This window comes from Callithrix jacchus, chromosome 4, assembly GCF_049354715.1.
Source record: "Callithrix jacchus isolate 240 chromosome 4, calJac240_pri, whole genome shotgun sequence".
Taxonomy (NCBI): Eukaryota; Metazoa; Chordata; class Mammalia; order Primates; family Cebidae; genus Callithrix; species Callithrix jacchus.
The window spans coordinates 78215716-78241968 of NC_133505.1; the positions used below are offsets into that span (position 1 = coordinate 78215716).

Below are 26253 nucleotides of genomic sequence, written 5' to 3' on the forward strand. Positions count from 1 at the left end.
TGCAACCATCTTTCCACTTGACCTTTTCACATTGTTGACTTAGTCTTTCCCTTTACCCCAATCAATAAATTTATTTCTGTTGAACTTCCTAAACATTTCTCTTTACTCTCCACTCTCATATAGTGTCTTTTTTTTTTTTTTTTTTTTTTTTTAGACAGAATCTTGTTCTGTCGCCAGGCACTAGGCTGGAGTGCAGGAGTGCAGTGGCGTGATCTCCGCTCATGCAACCTCTGAGCAATTCTCCTGCCCCAGCCTCCCGAGTAGCTGGGACTACAGATGCGTGCCACCACACCCAGCTAATTTTTTATATTTTAGTAGAGGCAGGGTTTCACTATGTTAGCCAGGACGGTCTTGATCTCTTGACCTCGTGATCCGCCTGCCTTGGCCTCCCAAAGTTCTGGGATTACAGGCGTGAGCCACCACACCCGGCCCTCATACAGTTGTCTTAACTGGTCTCTTCATCTCTCATTTCTTCCTATTTTAATCTCTTCTGTACATTTGCTGCCATAATTTCAGCTTCTAAAAGCACCACTCTGATCACATTATGTACTTTGCTTACAAAAACCTTCCATCAGTATTTCTGGGCTGCAAAACAGAGCAGAATCCTTATCCCACCCACAGGCTTTCATTCCTTTATTCAATAAATATATATTGAGTGACTACTATATGCCAGTCACTGTGCAAGGTTCTTGGATTCAGCAGTGAGTAAGATGAAGTACCAACCCACATGCAATTTACTTTCTAGTTGGGAAGGCAAACAATAAACAATTAATTTAATCAGTATATAATATTATTTCAGGTATTCATACATTCTATGAATAGAGATGATCACAATAAGGATTTAGTAAACAATTGAGGGAAGTAGCATATTTTGTTGGTTTTTGGTGAGGTTTTTTTGTCTTTATGAGAAATGACATTATTATACAGTGTCCCCTAGTGATTATTTTTTCCATAAGTTTATGGGGAACAGGTGGTTTCTGGTTACATAAGTAAGTTCTTTAGTGGTGATTTGTGAGATTTCGGTGTACCCATCGTCCAAGCAGTATACACTGCACCTGATTTGTGGTCTTTTATACCTCACCTCCTTCCCACCCTTTCACCCTGAGTTCCCAAAGTCCATTCTGACATTCTTATGCCTTTGGATCCACATAACTTAGCTCCCACCTATGAGTGAGAACATAGGATGTTTGGTTTTCCATTCATAAGTTACTTCACTTAGAATAATAGTCTCCAATCTCATCCAGGTCACTGCAAATGCCATTAACTCATTCCTCTTCATGGCTGTGTAGTATTCCATCACGTATATATATTCCACAGTTTCTTTATCCACACATTGATTAATGGCCATTTGGGTTGGTCCCAGGTTTTTGCAATTGTGAATTGTGCTGCTATAAACATGCATGTGCAAGTCTCTTTTTCATATAATGACTTCTTTTCCTCTAGGGAGATACCCAGTAGTGAGATTGCTAGATCAAATGGTAGTTCTATTTTTAGTTCTGTAAGAAACCTCAACACTGTTTTCTGTAATAGTTGTGCTAGTTGACATTCCTACCAGCCGTGTAGATGTGTTCCCTGTTCACCACATCTCCACCAACATCTAATGTTTTTTTATTTTTTATGGCCATTTTTGCAGGTGGTATCACATTGTGGTTTTGATTTGCATTTTTTTGATCATTAGTGATGTTGAGGATTTTTTGTTTCCTGCCTATTCGTATATCATCTTTTGAGAATTGTCTATTCATGTCCTTAGCCCACTTTTTCATGGGATTGTTTGGGTGGTTTTTGTTGTTGTTGTTGTTGTTGTTGTTGATTTGTTTGAGTTCATTGTAGATTCTGGATATTAGTCCTTTGTCAAATGTATAGATTGTGAAGATTTTCTCCCACTCTGTGGGATGTCTGTTTACTCTGCTGACTGTTTCTTTTGCTGTGCAAAAGCTCTTTAGTTTAATTAAGTCCCAGCAATTTATCTTCGTTGTTATTGCATTTGCGTTTGGATTCATAATCATTAAATCCTGGCCTAAGTCAATCTGTAGAAGGGTTTTTTTCAAGGTTATCTTATAGGGTTTTTATAGCTTCAGGTTTTTTATTTAAGTCCTTAATCCATCTTGAGTTGATTCTTGTTTAAGGTAAGAGATGAGGATCTAGTTTCATTCTCCTACATGTTGCTAGCCAATTATCCCAGCACGATTTGTTGAAAAAGGCATCCTTTCCCCCACCTTATGTTTTTGTTTGCTTTGTTGAAGATCAGTTGGCTGTAAGTATTTGGGTTTATTTCTGGATTCTTTATTCTGTTCCATTGATCTATATGCCTATTTTTATACCAATACCATGCTGTCTTGGTGACTATGACCTCATTAGTTTGAAATCAGGTAATGTGATGCCTCCATTTTTTTTTTTTTTTTTTGGTCTTGCTTTGGGCTCTTTTCTGGTTCCATATGAATTTTATCATTGTTTTTTCTAATTCTGTGAAGAATGATGGTGGTATTTTGATGGAAATTGTGTTGAATTTTTAGATTGCTTTTGATGGTATGATCATTTTCACAATATTGATTCTACCTATCCATGAGTATGTGATATGTTTCCATTTGTTTGTGTCATCTACAATTTCTTTCAAAAGTGTTTTTGTAGTTTTCTTGTAGAGATCTTTCACCTCCTTGCTTAGGTGTATTTCTAAATTTTTTTTCTGTTTTTTTTTTTTTTTTTGCAGCTATTTTAAAAAGAGTTGAGTTCTTGGTTTGATTCTCAGCTTGGTCACTGTTGGTATATAGAGGAGATACTGATTTGGGTACATTAATTTTGTATCCAGAAACTTTGCTGAATTTTTTTTATTAGTTCTAAGAGCTTTCTGGAGTAGTCTTTAGGGTTTTCTAGGTAAATGACCATGTCATCAGCAAACAGTGACAGTTTGAGTTCCTCTTTACTGATTTGGATGCCCTTTATTTATTTCTCTTGTCTGATTGCTCTGGCAAGGACTTCCAGTACTATGTTGAAGAGGAGTGATGAGAGTGGGCATCCTTCTCTGAAAAGAGAGAATGCTTTCAACTTTCCTCATTCAGTATTATGTTGGCTGTGTGTTTGTCATAAATAGTTTTATTACACTGAGTTGTATCCTTTCTATGCCAGTTTTGCTGAGAGTTTTAATCATAAAGGGATGCTGGATTTTGTTCCATGCTTTTCTGCATCTATTGAGATGATCATTTTATTTTGGATTTTAGGTCCTAACTTAATGTGCAGCTTAAGTACTTGAGTGGAAAGTTAGGACCTATGATCAGGGATTATTCTCAAGGATAGACCAGGATAGAACATATGTTAGACCACAAAACTAGTCTTAAAACATTCAAAAAATTGAAATAATATCAATTTTTGACATTATTCTTTCTTTTTTGATATTATCCTTCTCTGACCACAATGGAATGAAACTAAAAATCAGTAACAAGAGAAAATTTGAAAACTATACAAACACATGTAAATTAAACCATATGCTCCTGAATGACCAATGGGTCAATGAAGAGCTTAAGAAGGAAACTGAGGGGAGAAGACCCAAGATGGCCAGTTAGGAGCAGCTCAGGATTGCAGCTCCCAGTAAAAGTGCAGAGGGTGAGTGGACGCCGCATTTCCAGATGGATTTTTATTGCCCACAGAACAGGAGATTCCCAGGCAGAGGAGCCCCATGGGTTGCCAGCATGGCTATTTTGGCTGGTGCAGCTGTTTTGCTGGCACCCTAGTGTGGCATTTCTCCATAAAAAATAAACTGATCTGGGTGCCCTTCTACCTGGCGATTGGAGCTCTGGGAAGGCAGAGTCACCCATTCATCAGATTAAAAAGGGGACTGAAGAGGGAGCCAGGCCAGCAGATTCCCAGGCAAAAAAGCGCCACAAATCTCAGCACCGCTGTTTCAGCCGGTGCAGTGGGTTGCTGCATGGGAAATCACACAGATCCCGGGGCCTTTTCAACAGGTGACTGGAAGACCTGGGAGAGAGTCGACCATTCAACTAAAAAAGGCTTTGAGACAGGGAGCCAGGTGATCAGGCTCGGCTGGTCCAACCCCCACAAAAAAAACAGCAATTGGAAACACTCTGTGTTGTGAGTTTCACAGCAAGCACAGCTGAACCCAGGATGGTCCAGCTCTGTGAGGGAGGGGCGTCTGCCATTACTGAGGCACTCCATCACTATGGAGGTAATCTGCCATTGTTGAGGCAGCCTGCCATTGCCGAGGCAACTCACCATTACAGAGAGAGTCTGCCATTACAGAGGTGGGCCACGATTGCCAAGGCAGTTCTAACTACACCCATATAAACAGAACTGCAGGGAAGTTCACACAGCAGCTGGATGGAGCCAACAGCAGCTCAGCAAAGCCTCTGCAGGCAGACAGTGACAAGACTGCCTCCTTGCTGGTCAGGGCAGCCCTGAAAAGAAGGCAGCAGCACAACAGAAACTCATAAATAAAGGCCTAACTCCCCGGGACAGAACACCTGGGGAAAAAAGGGGTTTATGAGTTCTGCTGCATCAGACTTAAACGTATCTGCCCAGAAGATCTGAATGAACAACAGAGCTCACAGCTCAGCACTTGAGCTCCTATAAAGGACAGGCTGTCTCCTCAAGCAGCTCCCTGACACCCATGTATACAAAGAGTCACCTCATAAAGGAGAGATCAGACTGACATTTGGCAGGTATCCTTCTGGGACAAACATAGCAGAAGAAGAAACTGTTAGCAACCCTTACTGTTCTGCAGCTGCTGCAGGTGATCCCCAGACAAGCAGGGCCTGGAGTGGACCTCAGCAGTCCTACAGCAGAGGGGCCAGACTCTTAGAAGGAAAATGAATAAACAGAAATAATGTCATCATCAACAAACTGGACATCCACTCAGAGACCCAATCTGAAAGTCAGCAACTACAAAGAAGACAGGTGGATAAATCCAAAAAGATGGGAAGAAACCAGCACAAAAAGGAGGAAAACACCCAAAACCAGAACACCTCTCCTCCTACAAGGGATCACAACTCCTCACCAGCAAGGGAACAAGGCTGGATGGAGAATGAGTATGATGAAATGACCAAATCAGGCTTCAGAAGGTAGGTAATAAGAAACTTCTGTGAGCTAAAAGAACATGTTCCAACCCAATGCAAGTAAACTAAGAACTTTGAAAAAAGATTTGATGAAATGCTAATGAGAATGGACAACTTAGAGAGTAATATAAGTGAATTGATGGAGCTGAAAAACACAACATGAGAATTTTGCGAAGCATGTACAAATTTCAACTGCTGAATTGACCAAGCAGAAGAAAGGATATCAGAGGTCAAAGATCAACACAATGAAATAAAATGAGAAGGCAAGATTAGAGAAAAAGGGTAAAAAGGAATGAACAAAGTCTCCAAGAAATATGGGGCTATGTGAAAAGACCTAATCTACATTTGATAGGTGTACCTTAATGTGATGGAGAGAATGAATACAAGCTGGAAAATACTCTTCAGGATATTATCCAGGAAAGCTTCTCCAACCTAGTAAGGCAGCCCAATATTCAAGTCCAGGAAATACAGAGAACACCACAAAGATATTCCTCAACAAGAGCAACCCCAAGGCACATAATCGTCAGATTCACCAGGGTTAAAATGAAGGAGAAAATGCTAAGGACAGCCAGAGAGAAAGGTTGGGTTACCCACAAAGGGAAGCCCTTCAGACTCACAGCAGATCTCTCAGCAGAAACCCTACAAGCCAGAAGAGAGTGAGGGCCAATATTCAACATCCTTAAAGAAAAGAACTTTCAACCCAGAATTTCATATCCAGCCAAACTAAGCTTCATAAGCGAATGAAAAATAAAATCCTTTGTGAACAAGCAAGTACTCAGAGATTTCATCACCACCAGGCCTGCTTTACAAGAACTCTTGAAAGAGGCACTATACATAGAAAGGAACAGCCAGTACCAGCCACTCCAAAAACATACCAAATGGTAAAGAGCTTCAACACAATGAGGAATCTGCATCAACTAATGGGCAAAAGAGCCAGCTAGCATCAAGATGACACTATCAAATTCACACATAACAATATTAACTTTAAATGTAAATGGACTAAATGCCCCAATCAAAAGACATAGACTGGCAAATTGGATAAAAAGCCAAAACCCATCAGTGTGCTGTATCCAGGAAACTCATCTCACATGCAAGGTTACACAAAGGCTCAAAATAAAGGGATGGAGGAAGATTTATCGAGCAAATGGAGAGCAAAAAAAAGCAGGAGTTGCAATTGTCATCTCGGATAAAATAAACTTTAAAGCAACAAAGATCAAAAGAGACAAAGAAGGACATTACATAATGGTAAAAGGATCAATACAACAAGAAGAGCTAAAAATCCTAAATATATATGCACCCAACACAGGAGCACCCAGATACATAAGGCAAGTTCTTAATGACTTACAAAGAGACTTAGACTCCCACACAATAATGGTGGGAGATTTTAACACCCCATTGTCAATATTAGACAGATCAACCAGACAGAAAATTAACAAGGATATCCAGGACTTGAACTCAGAACTGGAGCAAGCAAACCTAATAGACATTTACAGAACTCTCCACCCGAAATCCACAGAATATACATTCTTCTCAGCATCACATCACACCTACTCTAAAATTGATCACATAATTGGAAGTAAATCACTCCTCAGCAAATGCAAAAGAACGGAAATCATAACAGTCTCTCAGACCACTGGGCAATCAAGTTAGAGCTAAGAATTCAGAAACTAACTCAGAACTGCACAGCTTCATGGAAACTGAACAACTGGCTCTTGAATATTGACTGGATAAGCAATGAAATGAAGTCAGAAATAAAGAAGTTCTTTGAAACCAATGAGAATAAAGACACAACATACCAGAATATGTTGGACACATTTAAAGCAGTCTCTAGAGGAAAATATATTTGAGTGCCCACATGAGAAAGAAGGAGAGATCTAAAATTGACACCTATCATCAAAATTGAAAGAGCTAGAGGAGCAAGATTAAAAAAAAAAAACTCAAAACCTGGCAGAAGACAATAACTAAGATCAGAGCAGAAATAAAGCAGATAGAGACAAAAAAAACCCTTCAAAAATTTAATGAGTCCAGGAGCTAGTTTTTCAAAAAGATCAACGAAATAGACCACTAGCCAGATTAATAAAAAAGAAAAGAGAGAATAACCAAATAGATGCAATAAAAAATGATAAAGGGGATATCACCACAGATCCCACAGAAATTCAAACCATCATCAAAGATTATTATAATCAACTATGCACATAAACTTGTAAACCTGGAAGAAATTGATAAATTCCTGGACATTTGCCTCCTCCCAAGCCTAAACCAGAAAGAAGATGAAACCCTGAATAGACCAATAACAAGGTCTGAAGTTGAGGCAGCAATTAAGAGCCTACTATCCAAAAAAAGCCAGGTCTAGATGGGTTCACAGCCGAATTATACCAGACAGACAAAGAGGAGTAGGTACCACTCCTTCTGAAACTATTCCAAATAATCCAAAAAGAGGGAATCCTTCCCAAATCATTTTATGAAACCAACATCATCCTGATACCAAAACCCGGCAGAGACTCAACAAGAAAAGAAAACTTCAGGCCAATATCCATGAGGAACATAGATGCAAAAATCTTCAATAAAATACTGGCAAGCTGATTGCAACAGCACATCTAAAAGCTTATCCACCGTGATCAAATAGGATTCATCCTGGGGATGCAAGGCTGGTCCAACATACACAAGTCTATAAATGTAATTCATCACATAAACAGAATGAAAGACAAAAACCACATGATTATCTCAATTGATGCAAAGAAGGCCTTTGACAAAAATTCAACAGCTATTTATGCTAAAAACCCTCAATAACCTAGGTATTGACAGAATGTATCTCAAAATAATAAAAGCTATTTATGACAAACCCACAGCCAATATCATACTGAATGGTCAAAAGCTGGAAGCATTCCCTTTGAAATCTGGCACTAGACAAGGATGCCCTCTCTCACCACTCCTATTCAATATAGTACTGGAAATTCTAGCCAGAGCAATCAGGCAAGAAAAAGAAATAAAGGGTATACAAATAGGACAGGAGTAAGTCAAATTGTCTTTATTTGCAGACAACATGATTGTATATTTAGAAGACCCCATCGTCTCAGCCCAAAATCTCCTGAAATTTATAAGCAACTTCAGCAAATTCTCCGGATGTAAAATCAATGTGCAAAAATCACAAGCATTCCTATACACCAATAACAGACTTAAAGAGAGCCAAATCAAGAACGAACTGCCATTCACAATTCCTACAAAGAGAATAAAATACCTGGGAATACAAAGAGAATAAAATACCTGGGAATGCAACTAACAGGGAACATAAAGGACCTCTTCAAGGAAAACTACAAACCACTGCTCAATGAAATAAGAGAGGACACAAACAGATGGAGAAACATTCCCTGTTCATGGTTAGGAAGAATCAATATCGTGAAAATGGCCATAATGCCCAAAGTAAATTTACAGATTCAACACTATCCCCATCAAGCTACCAATGACCTTCTTCACAGAACTGGAAAAAAACAGCTTAAACTTCATATGGAACCAAAAGAGAGCCCGCATAGCCAAGTCAATTCTAAGCAAAAAGAACAAAGTGGGAGGCATCACACTACCAAACTTCAAACTATACTACAAGGCTACAGTAATCAAAATAGCAAGGTACTGGTACCAAAACAGAGATATAGGCCAATGGAACAGAACAGAGGCCTCAGAGGCAACGCAACATATCTACAACCATCTGATCTTTGACAAACCTGATAAAAACAAGCAATGGGAAAAGGATTCCCGGTTTAATAAATGGTGTTGGGAAAACTGGCTAGCCGTGTGCAGAAAGCAGCAACTGGACACCTTCCTGACACCTTACACTAAAATTAACCCAGATGTATTAAAGACTTAAACATAAGAACTAACACCGTAAAAACCCTAGAAGAAAATCTAAGCAAAACCATTCAGGACATAGGCATAGGCAAGGACTTCATGACTAAAATGCCAAAAGCATTGGCAACAAAAGCCAAAATAGACAAATGGGACCTAATCAAACTCCACAGCTTCTGCACGGGAAAAGAAACAGTCATTAGAGTGAATCAGCAACCAATAGAATGGGAGAAAATTTTTGCAGTTTACCCATCTGACAAAGGGCTGATATCCAGAATTTACAAAGAACTAAAACAGATTTACAAGAAAAAACAAACAAGCCCATTCAAAAGTGGTCAAAGGATATGAACAGACACTTTACAAAAGAAGACATACATGAGGCCAACAAACATATGAAAAAATGCTCATTATCACTGGTCATTAGAGAAATGCAAATCGAAATTACATTGAGATACCATCTCACGCCAGATAGAATGGTGATCATTAAAAAATCTGGAGAAAACAGATGCTGGAGAAGATGTGGAGAAATAAGAACACTTTTACACTGTTGGTGAGAGTGTAAATTAGTTCATCCATTGTGGAAGACAGTTTGGTGATTCCTCAAGGATCTAGAAATAGAAATTCCATTTGACCCAGCAATCCCATTACTGGGTATATATCCAAAGGTTTATAAATTGTTATAAGAACACATGCACACGAATGTTTATTGCAGCACAGTTTACAATAGGAAAGACCTGGAACCAACCCAAATGCCCATCAATGATAGACTGGACAGGGAAAGTGTGGCACATATACACCATGGAATATTATGCATCAAAAACAATGAGTTTGTGTCCTTTGTAGGGACATGGATGAACCTGGAAACCATCATTATCAGCAACCTGACACAAGAACAGAAAATCAAACACCACATGTGTTCAACTCATAGGTGGGTGTTGAACAATGAGAACACATGGACACATAGAGGGGAGCACCACACACTGGGGTCTGTTGAGGGGAAACAGGGAGGGACATTGGAAGGTGGGGAGTTGTGGAGAGATAGCATGGGGAGAAATGCCAGATATAGGTGAAGGGAAGGAAGGCAGCAAATCACACTGCCACGTGTGTACCTATGCAACAATCTTGCATGTTCTTCACATGTACCCCAAAACCTAAAATGCAATTAAAAAAAGAAGGAAATTGAAAAATTTCTTAAACAAATGATAATGGAAGCACAACATATCAAAACCAATGGGATACAGCAAAGGGAGTACTAAAAGGGAAGTTTATAACTATAAGTGTTTACATCAAAAAAGAAGAAAAACTTCAAATAATCTGTATGCAACCTCCAAAAGCAAACCAAACCCAAAGTTAGTAGAAGAAACGAAATAAAGATCAGAGCAGAAAGAAATGAAATTAAAACAAAGAAAACAATACAAAAGCTCAACAAATGAAAAAGTTGTATTTTGAAAAGATAAATAAAAATGACAAATGTAGCCAGACTACGAGAAAAAGAGAGAAGACCTTGATCAATAAAATCAGAGATGAAAAATGAGACATCGCAATTGATTCTGCAGAAATTCAAAGGATCATTAAAGGCTACTGTGAGCAACTATATACCAATAAATTGGAATACTTAGAAGAAATGGACAAATTCCTATGTGCATGCAACCTACCAACATTGAACCATGAAGAAACCAAAACCTGAATAGATCAATAACAAGTAATGAGATTGAAGCCATAATAAAAATCTCCCAGCAAAGGAAAACCTGGGAACTTTACTGTTGAATTCTACCAAACATTGAGAGAAGAACTAATACCAATTCTGCTCAAACTACTCCAAAAAGTAAAGGAGAAATGAATACTTTTAAACTCATTCTATGGGGCCAGTGTTACCCTAATACCAAAACCAGATAAAAATGCATTAAAAAATGGAAGCTACCAGCCATTATTCCTAATGAATATTGATGCAAAAATCCTCGACAAAATATTAGCAAGCCGAATTCAGCAACACATTAAAAAGATCATCCATCATGACCAAGTGAGATTTATCCCAGGGATGGAAGGATGGTTTTTTCTGTATTTAGAACAAAACAAAGAGGCTCATTTTCTCCACCATTATTCAATGTAGTACTGAAAGCCCTAGCTAGAGCAATCAGAGAAGAGAGAGAAATAAGGGGCATCCAAATTGGGAGGGAAGAAGTCAAGTTATCCTTGTTTGCAGATGTTATAATCTTATATTTGGAAAAACCTAAAGTCCCCATCAAAAAAACTGTTAGAACTGATAAACAAATTCAGTCAAGTTGCAGAATACAAAATCAACATACAAAAATCAGTAGCATTTCCATATGTCAACTGCAAACAATCTGAAAAAGAAATTGAGAAAATAATTCTATTTCAATAGCTACAAATAAAATTAAATACCTAGGAATTAACCAAAGAAGTGAAAGATCTCTACAAAGAAAGCCGTAAAACACTAATGAAAGATATTAAAGAGAAAAATGAATAGATCTTTCATGTTCATGGGTTAGAATAATCATTATTGTTAAAATGGCCATACTTCTCAAAGCAATCTACAGATTCAGAGCAATTTCCTTCAAGAATACCAATGACATTCTTCATGTAAATAGAAAAAAAAATCCTAAAATTTATATGGAGCCAGAAAAGACCCAGAATAGCCAAGGCTATCCTAAGTAAAAAGAGCAAAACTGGAGGAATCACATTACCTGACTTCAAATTATACTACAGAGATATAGTAAACAAAACAGAATGGAACTGGCATAAAAACACACATTGACCAGTGGGACAGAAGAGAGAACCCAGAAACAAATCCTTATATCCATAGTAAACTCATTTTTGAAAAAGTACCAAAAACATGCAATGAGGAAAGGACAGTCACTTCAATAAAAGGTTCTGGGAAAATTGGGTATTCATATGCAGAAGAATGAAATTAGACCCCTATCCCTTGCCATATGGAAAAAAAATCAAATCAAAATGGGATTAAAGACTTAAATATAAGACCTCAAACTGTGAAACTACTACAAGAAAACATGAAGGAAACTCTCTAGGACATTGGACTGGGCACAGATTTCTTGAGTAATGTCCCACAAGCACAGGTAACCAAAGCAAAAATGAACAAATGGGATCACATCACATGAAAAAGCTTCTGCACAGCAAAGGAAACAATCAACATAATGAAGAGACAATCCACAGAATGGGAGAAAATATTTTCAAATTATCTGACAAGGGATTAATAACCAGAAAATATAAGGAGCTCAAACAACTGTAAAGGAAAAAATATAATAATCCAGTTTTAAAATGGGCAAAATATCTAAATAGATATTTCTCTAAGATGACATTACAAACCACAAACAGGTATATGAAAAGGTGCTCAATATAATTAACCATCAGAGATATGCAAATCAAACTACAATGAGATATCATCTTACTCCAGTAAAAATGGCTTTTATCCAAAAGACAGGCAATAACAAATGCTGGCAAGGATGTGAAGAAAAGGGAAGCCTTGTACACTGTTGGTGGAATGTAAATTACTATAGCCACTATGGAAAAGAGTTTCAAGATTCCTCATAAAAAAAAAAATAGAGCTGCCATGTGATCCAGCAATCCCACTGCTAGGTATATACCCAAAATAAACGAAATCAGTATATCAAAGAGATATCTGCACTCATGTTTATTGCAGCACTATTCACAATGGCCAAGATTTGGAAGTAACCTAAGCATCTATCAACAGACAGATAAAGAAAAGATGGCATGTATACCCAATGGAGTACTAGTCAGCCATTAAAAAGAATAAGAGCCTATAATTTGCAACAGCATTGATGCAAATGGAGCTCATTTTGTTAAGTGAAATAAGCCAGGCAGAGAAGGACAAACTTCACATGGTCTCATTTATTTGTGGAAGCTAAAAATTAACAGTTGAACTAAAATAGAGAGTAAAATGATAGCTACCAGAGTATGAGAAAAGTAGTGGAGAAAGTGAGCAAGGAGAGAAGTGGAGATGGTTAATGAGTACAAAAAAAAAAACAGAGTGAATAACATCTAGTATTTGAAAGTACAACGGGGGACTATAGTCGATCATAATTTAATTGTACATTTTTAAATAAGAGTATAATTGGATTGTCACACAAAGGTTAAATGCTTGAGGTGATGGATACTTCATTTACCCTGATATCATTATTACATATTGCATGCCTGTATCAAAATATCCCATGTACCTCATAAATATATATACCTACCATGTAACCACAAAAATTAAAAATTATGAATAAATTGTTTGATTTAAAAAAACAAGGATGCCCACTTTTTCCACTTCTATTCAATATAGTAGTGGAAGTCCTTGCCAGAGCAGTTAGACAAGAGAAAGAAATATAAGGCATCCAAATAAGAAAGGAAATTGTTGCTGTTTGCTAACAACATAATCTTTTTTTTAACATAATCTTGTATATGGAAAACTCTAAATATTCCAGGAGAAAAAACTGCTAGAACAAATAAATTTGATACAGTTGCAGGATATGAAATCAACACCACAAAAATCACTAGCATTTCTATATACTAACAGCAAACTTTCTAAAAAAGAAATCAAGAGAACAATCCTATTTACAGTAGCTACAAAAAATAAAATACTTAGGAATCAATTTAACAAGGTGCTAAAAGACCTGTACATTGTACTCTATAAAATATTAATAAAATAAATTGAAGAAGTCACTAATCCTTTTCAAATCCACCATGCCCCAGTCCAGCAGAACAACGTGTGCTTTTCAGAAACTACTCTATGTGTTCTCACTGTTCTGCAGCTAGCCACCTCTTTCACCTCCTTAGGTCACCTTCTTTATCATTTCTGCTTCTCAAAATGTTAATCCTCCTTCAAAGCCCAGGTGTGATGACATCTTCCTAGTCAAGAGCTCCCTCAACACCTCAAGCTTATAATAACTAATCTCTTCCTTGAATTTCCATAGCAGGTTATTTGTACCTTCATAATACCTGTCTCATCCTATTTTGTATTTTAATTATTTGTGTGTGACATATTTCTTTTATTAGGCCATAAGTGTCTTAGGACAAGAACTATGCCCTTATTTTTGTTCCACCACAAATCTTATCACATACCTTGCACACAACAGCCCTTCAGGAAATGCCTGCCAAGGTAATGAATGGACACTCTAAATTAACATAAATTATTATTTTGTGTACTGACCCAGTCCTAAATCCACGGTGCTATCATTTCTGTATCACTGATGGTTATCCGCTTACTTAAATAACCTTTCTTTGCATACACTTAGAAAAGATGGAAAACTGTGTTATAAGGGAGGAACAAGTATGTAGGTTATTCTTTTCCTTAAACAAAGAGAAGTTCTGTTATGCGTCATGGAAAATTAAAGCACAGTAATAAAAAGCACCAACAAGATTTGTTGAATAATGATTTAGTGGAAACGTTGCTTGCCTCCTGATCATAGGTCCTAACTTTCCTCTCAAGTACTTAAGCTGCACGTTCTATTTATTTTGTTTCTAGATTACATTGACAACTATTGGCTATGGAGACAAAACTCCCCTAACTTGGCTGGGAAGATTGCTTTCTGCAGGCTTTGCACTCCTTGGCATTTCTTTCTTTGCACTTCCTGCCGTGAGTACCTTTGCACCAATAAACCAGTTTAAATTAGGTCTTAGAAATGTATTAGAGTAAGCTCTCACAAATTGGTATGCTTGGGAACATATCTATATCATTTACAAATATAATTTTTCTGATATAATGTTGACTTCTCTAAATATATCTACTTGGATAATTTATAAACTATGATCTTCCCTTGGAGACACTTAACCTGAGACTTTATTTAATATTGGCTCATATTCTGTGACCAAATAATAATTCAGATGGCTCACTTTTTAGGCAACATGCTACTAAGACATTTGAAATATTTGCAAAGATGTAAAGCTATCTTCTTTTAAAACTGATCCTTCCAATTTGGTTTATAATGTGTGCTATTTAAGAGATGGATATGCTCAGTAGAGTGTTTTTCTCTTCATCCATTTGAGTGAAAAGCATGTGACCTTAAAGGGTGTTAAACATGGCAGATGATTTATTCATTGTGTCATCATCGATTTTTTTAATGAGCAGTTTCTGTATTTTATCAGAATAAAGGGCACATTAATCTGCCCCCAAGCTTCTGATTAGAAGCTTAATTTCTCTTCAGTGAATGAAGGCTGCCTTTCTGATCATTTTATTCTCTTGTGTCTTTAAAGGCAGCTGTTCAAAATATTACAGTTTGCCCCCATTTCCAAGGTCTTGCTTTTGTTTATTCCACCTTGGGTGGGGAAGGAGGAGCCAACCAAAAGGAGAGTTAAGGCAGTGGCAGCAGGAGTGCTTAAGGAAAATAGCTCCAGTCTTGTTCCAGACACAGCTCAAGCTATACCAATGAAAGACCCCAGAGCACCTCTCCAAAGCTCTTTTAGCTCATGGGGCTTCTCCTGAACCTGTCAATGAGTACAGAGGACACCCTTGTCCCACCAGTGCCCAACTCTAGATTTGCCATATGGTTCTGCCTCGGAACACTCAAAATCACAGAAAGACTGAAAAGTCCATGTGTATGCTTGGGTACTAGACCTCAGTTTGAATTACATTTGTATCATGTATTAACTATATGACTGCTTTGGTTTACTATGGCTGCCTTAACAACTACCACAGACTGGGTGGCTTAAACAATACAAATGTATTGTCTCACAGTTCCCAAGGCTAGAAGTCCAAAATCAAAGTGTTGAGAAGCCATGAGAGCCATGAAGGAAGGATGTGTTCCAGGCCTCTCTCCTTGGTTATAGATGGCTCTTATTCCTGTGGCTTCATGTCATCTGTGTCCAAATTTCTACTTCTTATAAGAACACCAGTCATATTGGATTACGGTCCATCCTAATGACCTTGTTTTAAATTGATTACCTCCGTAAGGACCCTATTTTCAAACAAGGTCACATTCTAAGGTCATGGGGATTAGGACTTCAACATAGGAATTTTGGAAGGACACAGTTTAGCCTGAGTAGTGACCCTGAACAAGTTTCTTTTTTATTAGAATGGAAGAAGAATTATTGAGCCCAGAGAAATTTTGTGCAGACCAATGCAATAATGTAAGTCAAGTGCTTGTCATGAAGAGAACTCTCAATAAATGTTACTTCCCTTTACCAGGATGAATCTAGAAATACATGTTTCCTTGAACAAAATGATGAAATCAAGGAGAGTCAAAAAAAATCTTATGTATCCAAGGCAACTTCATCTGGCAATCTCAACAATTCAGAACAGAGAAGAGATTCACTCAATAATCAGATTCCCTACAGGAAAATACCTTTAGAAACAGTACAACACAGTCTTGGATTTTTCCCAAAATAATGGCACAAAATAATTACAGCTTTTGTGTTTATATTTATCCTGAGGCCACATTTATAGCAACCTCTATGATTCAGTAAAAAACTGTGAAAGAAGGTAGGCAACCTCAGGGTTGTTGAAATAGACAACAGTACGTGTTCTGTCCTCATAGGAGAGCCGCTTGAGATCTAATTCATAACCTAGTCTTCGTTCCTAGAAAATTCTGATAAACTCATATATATGGTTTCACAATTCTTTGAAGATTATAAGCAACAAATATAGAGAAAGCTGACAGAGCAAACACTGCAACAGAAAGAAATGGTAAAAGACCAACAGCAAAGGAGGGGAAAGGAAATCTGTGAGTAGCAAGGAGACATAAATGTTCAAAATGTGTATCTTGTTGTAAGAAGACCAGTAAAAATAAAATAAAAAGATAAAACAAAATCTGTAAAGATCTAGGGCCAATTAGTGTTAGGGACAACACTCCCCTGGAAGTTGGCTGCATCCAGCACAGCAAAAAGTCAGTCCCCATAAGTAAACTCTGCACTATCACAGGGTGGTTAAAAATGTCACTGGTTAAGTTAAAGGTCAGAGACTAAGTAGTCGTTCTTGGAAATGTTTCCAACAAAGTAAGTATGAAATTTTTATATACAAATTAAATTAAATAGGGAATCTGAAAATTTTGCTTTCACAGAAAGGAACATTTCTTAACAATGCCAAGAAAAGTAACCTTTACTATAGATCTTTTACTGAAGTCTCACGATATTTTCTGAGTCCTCATTTATTAAATGAAAGACTAAATGGTCCATATATACCTTTAGGAAAAAACAAGGTGGCCAGAGATTTTATTATATTCTGAGTACCTGACAGCCAATAGTGTTGTCTGATTTAAATTTAGGAAGACAAATTGACATTTTGCTGAGAAAGCTCAAGGGGAATTGTGGGCTGCCCCTGTGTAGGGTTCCTCTTACCCAGGACACCTGAGAACCAAGAAAGAAAAGAGCGTTTCTCCATCTTACCCTCGAAGCAGAAGGGCTATTCTGTACATCACAGAGTCACACAAGCCACCCTTCCAAAGCTCCACTGTGGGGTCACTTCCCGTGGTGCCCCTCCATCTCAGGCCTAATGAGCTCACAGAAGAAGCCCCAGCTCCTCTGTGTTACCCTGATAAGCAGTTCTTTCTCCTCTCTAGAGTGCTCCCTTGTCTTCTGCTAGATATTCCTGCTAAGAGTATATGTTCATTGATGAAGAAATTGAGTTTTATAGAGACTGAATTTCTTGAGACCTCCAGCTAGTAAATTCAGTGCAAGAACTAGTTCTGTTTGACTCAAGATATTAGCCATTCAATTTAAAAAAATAGCTACTGTAATCATTCACCATATTAACTAAATGCAATTGTTGCAGATAATAAAATGTTAACAACCATTTTTAAAATAGGGTATCTTTCAGCATAGCCTTTGCTATGTTTGGATTACAAATTAGGTTCATTTAATCCAGAAGATAATGAAGGGTAAATATTTTTTAGACCAAAACGTATTTCCTCTCCACTTGGTGTTGACGAAGCAGTTCTCAGCAAAGAACTGAATCATAAAACCTAAAAAATTAAGTCTTGTTGTCTTAGAAAACAAATTAAAACAAAACTCAATGTCTAAGAATCTACATCTATTGGTGTCAGTATTTGGAGGGATGACACGTGTTCAAAGCTTAAGCCATGTTTTATGTGTGTATATATATATATAATAGACTTTATTTTCACAGACTTCTATTTAGGTGCACTGAGCTGTGTACTAAGAGAGAGGTGGAAAAAAATTGGAAAAGAGCCATTATAAGACAATAAGCAGACCTGGTTTAATAACTGCTATAATGTACAGTCTGGCACAAGAGATACATAGCAAACATTTGCCATTCACTAATATATGTTTCCGAGCAATGCCAATGTGATTTTCAGCACATTTTAGATTGACAGATGACAGATGACAGATTTGTGCTACGTAGGGCCTGTCTTTATTTTCCAAAGGGTATTAAACTCTGAACCTCATATGCACATAATAAGTGCTCAAAATGGTAGCTAGTGCTGTTAATTCAATGTCTACAAAATCTGAATTATGCTTCATACAAGTGGATTCTATGCATATATGCACATAAATGCATGTATATATAATATATTATAAATATATGCTAGAAATCCTAATATTTCATATTCTCTTACACATCTACACTTTATGAAAAGTAGTATTAAAGGAAAAATAAAGGAATCTTTCCTAAATGATCTTAAATAGCAGAAAAACATTAGAAGTTACAAAAGACTTAAGTTGTTCTGGATTTAGAAATGGATGAAAACATTGTTTAAATCTATAAACCAGTTCACAGAGACCAGGTTTTTATAAAGCTGAGTTTGTACAATCACAACCTGTATGAGATATAGATCTTAGGGAGTGTAATACAGTCACTGAAAAAGAGAGATGGAAAACAGAACCTATGATGTAATTTCTAATTTCATAGTACAGTCATTTATACTAATTAATAATGGAGTAGATCATTGCTCATGAATAGCAAATAGTATTATTAGACCACTGCGTATTTTAAACATGATTGCATTACTTACTGTCTGGTTATTGTCACAGATGGACTCAGAATTATGGAATCTCAAGATAAGAAGGAAGGTTAAAGGCTATCTAGAGCCCAAAAATATCTCAGCCAAGTTGTTATTCAGCTGAGACTTAACACCTTCTAAAGATGAAAAACCCACGGCCTCTCCAGGCAGCCTATGGCATCTTTGAACCATCTTTGAGCTACTCTAAAAATGTAAAGAAAAGAAAAACAACCATTCCTTACCTGTGGCACATAACTGACTTAGTGCTTATAAAATGTTCATCTATAACCTAAGGGTTAGACTCCTTGAAGTTTAATAAAAAGCTAATAATTTATAGCTAGCAAGTAAAATCCACAGACTTGAAAGCAGCAGAGCTCCCAGTCTCATGCCAATAAAGTCAAGAGTTATAGACAAAGCCCAGAGAGTCCAAGTCAAAAGCTCCAAAAGTCAACCCAAGGCTGAGACAGAGCATCTTGTTTTCACAAATGTTAGTAGACCAGAACAAATTGAAGAGCGGGGAACATCAAAGACACCAGAATTTTGGCAGATCAAGATGATAAGCAGAAGGAAAACAAACTGGCCAAAAACTAATGTAAACCTAGAAGAGAATACTAATCTTGCTAATCCCAAAAACTGAGTAGGTGAACCAAAATCAAAAAGACAAGGAATGGTAAAAGTATGAATTAAAATGGAAATGTCCTTTGCAGTGATCCTTGTTCTTGTCTCTATTATACAAATGGGCAAAATAGAAAATCTTCTACTGTGTGTCTTCAAAACTGGGTATTCCCTTCCTCCTCCATTTTACTTTTCTTTTAGTAGGTGTAGAGTTATAACACTATAAAGAACTATAGCTGGGACAGATTGTATACAGTTCTCTCTCCTCCATTTATGGATAGAGAATATAATTTTTAAAGTCTCATCAAAGTGCTAGATGTATTCCCACATTCACAGCAGTGAGACTTTAACTCCCCCAGATTTAAAATCCAGCTCTGTCCCAAGCTGAAATTCATGTTCTCTACTACATTCCATCACTGGATGAGACCATTCACCCTAACTTAAGCAAAAAGAAATGTCACAGAGAAGGACACACACACACACACAAATTTTTATTGTGATTTTATTTATAATCATGGTGCTTCTTGCTATACCACAAAAGATAATAAATAACAATGCCTAATTGATTTACTAAAGAACAGACGTTGTATCTCTTGGCAGTATTGCCCAACAGTTTGCCACTGGCTGATGGTATTATAATGGAGAGAAATGCTGCTTATTTTAACAAGTAACATGTTTCTGGACAGGTTACATACTATTTGTCTTCTCTTAGACTCATTTTAGTGACTTTTCAATATTTGTATTATTTAACAGTGCTTTTGACACTTTTGAGTGCCGTTTTTGTATTTTGTTCCAGGGCATTCTTGGCTCAGGTTTTGCATTAAAAGTACAAGAACAGCACCGCCAGAAACACTTTGAGAAAAGAAGGAACCCAGCTGCCAACCTCATTCAGGTAAATGTCAATGTAATAGGTAGATGGCAACATCTGTGTCCATAGTGCTTGATGGGTCATTTTCCAATCTCTGTGCTTCATTGCTTGGCAGAACTACTGCTTTGTTCCTTTTTTAAAAATGAAGTCAGAACCTAATATACAGTCTTGGATTTGGGCAGGTGTTCCTCCTCTCTTGATCTGAAAAACATGTATTTTTAGCAAATGATCCATGCATTGTTCAGACTGAGTAACCATGTCAGCAAGGCCATGCAAAAGTTAGCAGTTATGTTGCTCCTGGAATTATCTAATACATCTTATGAATTACTTGATGAAATGTAATTAATCATTAAGTGATAGAGCAGAACAGGGCATTGTTCCCTGCATTACAATTACTTTCTCCAGCCAGATATATGTCGCTGCTTTAAAGAATAACATATTTGTTTAGAATGTCAAGGCTTAATACCTGTGAAATTGCTTTTAGTGCCATCGAAGGAAGTAAGTGGAAATAGTTATCCTATTTTGAGAGCTGATTGGATTATGGAATACATGGTGTTTGAGAATATTAAACAATAAGCATGTAATTTGAAGCTAGCTCATAATCCATAGGTTGTTAATTAGCATTTCATTTACTTTTCAGTAACTCAGGATTAGCTTCAGCACTAAACGGAATGCTTCTCTTTTTGCCATCCATATATTTGCCATCCTAGATTCAGATTAAGAATCACAAAATATATTTTTTGTTAGATTCATAACATAGAGTTGACATTTAGTTATGGACTAAATAATTCTATAATCTAAAGTTTCCCCCTTCCTGCTAGGGAAGTGGAAGCTACAGAATTTCTAAACTGGAGGGGCTTGAAATGGTACTACAAGGCCCTAGGAAACTTATCTTAATGCTGCAATAACAAACACACTGCTGTAATTTAGGTTGTGGGTTTTAGTGGGTGGGTGGTGGGAGATAACCACCACAACCCCTGCCTTTAGTGTTTGTCTGTGGCTGTGATACATGCAGTGCCTCCCACAGACATGGAGCCGGGAAAAGGAGAGGGCAGTATGGCTCATTATATCATGAAGATCTGTTTGTATCTAATCACTAAATGAGAATATTAATTTTTAAATCAAGCGATTCTGCAACCGTTGACAAGAAAGTGGACCATCGGGCATGACTTCCAATGCAAATCACTGAGAATCTCTTACTTTTTACATTTTATTTTTTACAATATTTTTACATATTCTTTACAGGTTTTAAAAGGGCACTAAAGAGAAAGTAAACTTATTTTCTTAAACAAAAAGACCCTTACGTAGTTAGAGTTTAAGATCTGATGCCAACCAATAATCAGCAGAATGAAAAGATGAGTCACATGCTTTAGGACACATGCAAAATACCCCAAAGTCCAGAATTCATAGCCTTTCACCCTTTAGCACTCCTTAACTGGTTACACATGTTCTCATGCTTCTAATAAGATTTTTTCTTTACTGTTCTTACCCTTTAATTTCCCTTCATTCTAGAACAATGTTTTCCAGACTGTGAGTGCAGAAGTTATTGCATGGGTTCCTTGCATTCATCTGAGCACCAAGCCCTGTCTACATATGGAACCAATATTACATTTCACACAATAAAATCTCTTGGAATATCAGCTGTTCTGTTAGAAAGTGAGCTCTTTGAGGAATGTCTCATGCACATATCAGTTGTGATGATAGAAAGCTGTGCTGCTCAATACACCAACCACTAGCTACATGTAGCTTTTTACATTTAAACTAATTAAAATTAAAAACCAAGTTTGCCAATGGTACTAGCCACTTCTCAAGTGTTTGATAGCTACAAGTGGCCATCAGCTACCATACCGTACAAGAGAAATTTAGAGAATAACTGCAGGAAATCTCCTGATCTAGCTTATTATTGACTGCTAGACTGTGCAAGAACAATTTCCAATTGAACTTGAAAATAAATTGTTATTTCTACAGCAAATCATTGGAGGAGAGTCATTTGTATGTCTACAGTCAAAACAAGGCAAAGCCTCCCTCACAGGTAACCCTGTGGAGAAGAGGCTAATTGAACAGTTTTATTTGGAGACCTAGAATTTTATTTTATGGAACTGGGTTATGTAATGTATATTGTGATCAGTTATTGAACTTGTACAAATGCAGGTAACAATGAAGTAAAATCAATGAGTTTTTATTTTACTTAAAACTCCAACTTATATGTTGTTCTTATTATTTTTGTTATTCTTAACAAAAATAATGCAAAATGGAAGGCTTGAAGCATTCAAGAGTACCTTTAAAATCTAATCATAGTATCATTAATCAAAGTAGAATCTATTAATATTAAAAGGAATAGCTCCTTCACTTAAATGCAATTGTTTATTAGACATAGAAATAATAATATAATTATTAAATTTATTCATTGTTTTCCCTTGCTATAGTATTTAGACGGAATTCAAGGCTTTAAGCCTTGATTACATATTGTAGAAATTTATATTTCAGGGTGCAGTAGATTGAAAAGCAACTTCGTTTACTGATCTATTCACTTTCTTACCCAATAAACCTGACTTGGTTTGCTGAACACACAAAGCATCAAGCCCAAAAGCGTCTTGTTTATTTTAGGCCAGAGTCACTATCTTCTTAAAAGGGCAGCTGAGATGCCTAAATTGCTTCATCATTTCGTTGGTGAGAGAACTAAATTAACCAACATTTCAGGGTTTTAGGAAAAAATTTAAACCCCCAGAAGTTTGCAGCAAATTTAGCTGTGTCAATATCTTTGCATGATTCATTTAAATTAACTTTTCATTTCAAGCTGGAGCAGTCTGGAAAAAAGAAATCAGCTCTCAGTAATGTTTTGAATACCTGCCCAAATGTCACAATTTTTATTAATAATGCTTAAGACTCATGAAGTGCTTTTTGGTTTGCAGGGTGCTTCTAATACATTTTGTTACTTGATCCTCAAGACAAGCCTAGGAGGAGCTAGGACTCAAATCCCTGCTGTCTGAATCTGAATCCATTACTCCTTTCTAAAAGCATCATTTGCATCCTCGTAAATATATGAGGATGTATGGGATGCCTGCAGACTTACATTTAAAGATTCTTCAAAAGTTCCATGTTAAAGGTTTACTTCTGGAGAGATTGGACTAGTTTATGGTGGGGTCAGGGTGCTTTATTAGAAACAGAAACAGGGAATTAAGTAAAAGTTTGTGAAATAAAGCCTGGTAGGGATAGATTAAAAGATGTTGCTTTGATGCTAACTGACCCAAAAGAAAAATATATGTTCATATTGAAACTTTGGCTTCCCCCAGTAAAATGACTTGGTCTTCGCCAAATTACCCTAAAGTAAAGCCACTAGTCATTAAGCCCAAGCCACTTATATAGAGATTTTACATCTTTTTAGTGCTCCAGTCATAAATAAAAACAGGGCCAGATGCAGTGACTCATTACTGTAATCCCAGCATTTTGAGAGGCCAAGGTGGGAGGATCACTTGAGTTCAAGATTAGCCTGGGCAATATAGTAAGACCACATTTCTTTAATAAATAAATAAGAACAGACTCAGAAAAAAATATCTTAGATGTGAAAAACATGAAGGTAAGAAAAAGAAAAGGTAAAATAAAGTTGTGAAAATCTCCCTGAAAGTAGACTAAAAAGAGATTGAAAATAAAGCAAAAAAGATGAGAAACATGAAGGACCCATCCAGGTGTTCCAATATCCAGCTAACAGAGATATCTCAGCTCGAGTGCAGAGAAACTAAGAGGAGGATTTTATCCAAGAAATATGACATTATGATTTTCCAGAACAGGATGATGGGAGTGACCATAGTAGAAGAGCTCACCAAGTGCCCAGCACTTGAACCAAAAACTTCACCCCAAATTATCATAGTAAAATATCAGAAAACTTACGAAAGGGGCATTCTAAATGCTTTCTGAGCAGGACATAGCCAAAGGATCAAAAATAAGGATGACATTGGATTTCTCATTCGTAACCCAAAAATTAGAAGACAATGAAACAATACTTTCAAAATTATAGAAATTATTTTCAACCTAAAACTCTATATCCACCCAAACCACCATCAAGTGTGAGAGCAGCACCAAATCACTTTTTGGCATGCAAGATCTCAAAAATTACCCTACCATTTACCTTTACTCAAGAAACTTTGCAAATAGAATTTCTCTACCAAAACAAGGGGATGAGCCAAGAGAGAAAGAGACGCGAGATCAAGGAAACAAGAGATTCCACACAGGAAAGAGCAAAGGGGATTTCTATGATGATAAGGAAGGGAAGTCCCAAGACAATAGCTACAGCAGGCCTTGAGAACAGAGTGAAAGGGAGGCTGAGAGCTCCAGGAGAAAGATCTTCAAGGAAGCGAAAGAATGGAACTCTCAGATTTCATGACGCGTTTGACCAGAGGAATTTTATAGTTCTGTTGGAAAGATCTGGAGTGTATTTATAACAGGTATATATATGCAAATCAAGAAATTAAAATAGGGCAATTATAAGTCCCAAAAGAACAAAAACTTGTGTAAGAAAGAAAGAGTAGCTATAGTACATTACATTGCTGAACTGAAAACAAGTTACATTGTCATAATAATGCAGATATTAAATAGTAACTTAATTAAGAATTGTGATATTAAAATATTGATAGGATGAAAGGAGAAGAGGGCATGCAAGTGGGCAATGTCATCTTTCATGATAAGAACTTAATTGATAATGTCTAAAATTGAAAATCAAGAAATATAACCATAAGCATAATCCTTAAACGTAAGCATTCTTGGCTGGGCACAAGTGGCTCATACCTATAATCCCCACACTTTTGAGAGGCTGAGGTGGGAGGATCACTTGAAGTCAGGAGTTAAAGACCAACCTGCACAACATAGTGAGACCCCACCTCTACAAAAAAATAAAAATAAGTCAAGTGCAGTGGCATACACCTATAGTCCTAGCTACTCAAGAGGCCAAAGTTGGAGGATTGCTTGAGCCTGGGAATTCAAGGCTGCTGTGAGCTCTGATTGTACCACGGCACTCCAGCCTGGGCGATGGAGTATGACCTTGTCTCAAAGAAATAATAATACTAAATTAGGATTCTTAAAAATAGAAGCAACAACTATAAGAATTGAAGGGGTTGCCTCTGAGGAACAGAAAGTAGTGTGAAGAGAATTGTGGAAAGGGATGGCTAGTTAATAGCCTAAATCTTTCAGGACTCTGACATCTTAAACTCCATACCTTGAAAAAATAAGTTCCATGTTCATTATTCCTTCAGATGGTCAGCTGAAACTTTCTAGACCATTTCCAGTAAGGATCAAACATGCCGTAATTGTAATACTCTAAGCAAGGCAAACAAAATACTCCCAAAAAACTGAATTATGCTGGCATTGCACTTATTGAGCAAAGTTCAAATCTGTTTGGCTGCCTAGAGCACCAGCATCACCTGGTAAATGGTAAATTTGACTCTCATCTTGCTTCTTGTTGATTTGTCCTTTGAATTGTATACACCATGTAAGTTAACCATAGGAAATTCCTCTAAACAGTTATTTTTCTCCTGCCAATTACTATGTGATTTTGGCTTTAAATATAGGAACATCAGCTACTGGATCACAGGGATATGGGCTCAGAGTTCAGCTACTAGAAGCAATTTGCTGAGAGAGAGAGCTAAAGACAAAACAAAGTTATTAGAGTGCAGGGGAGTGAGTTACACTTTCCACCTTCGCTGTAACTGTTAACTAATATCAGCCATGTGACAGATGCCACCAGCACCTTCTGTACCTTTCATTTAAAAGGCATTTTTGGGAGATGAGTAATGAAGGAAACAAGCCTCAGCTGTTGGGATCAATTTGATAGAAAAATAGCAAGACACCAGGTCTCATTGTAAAGAAAATCTTTCGTTTTCTCAGAGTGGCCTCTTTTCCCCCAGTTCTTTATAACACTCACAGGCAATGCCTTGGTCCC

General features: G+C 37.0%; 1 protein-coding gene across 8 annotated transcripts in view; it reads left to right on the top strand.

Moving 5' to 3' along the window:
• Nucleotides 1-26253, top strand: part of KCNQ5 (potassium voltage-gated channel subfamily Q member 5) — a 633783-nt gene that overhangs the window by 488908 nt on the left and 118622 nt on the right. For all 8 annotated transcript variants that reach the window (XM_078369545.1, XM_035296121.3, XM_002746718.7 and 5 more), the window contains 2 exons: nucleotides 14410-14520; nucleotides 20250-20345. In XM_078369545.1, coding sequence (XP_078225671.1) covers nucleotides 14410-14520; nucleotides 20250-20345 — 207 coding nt within the window. The remainder of the gene's footprint in view (nucleotides 1-14409; nucleotides 14521-20249; nucleotides 20346-26253) is intronic.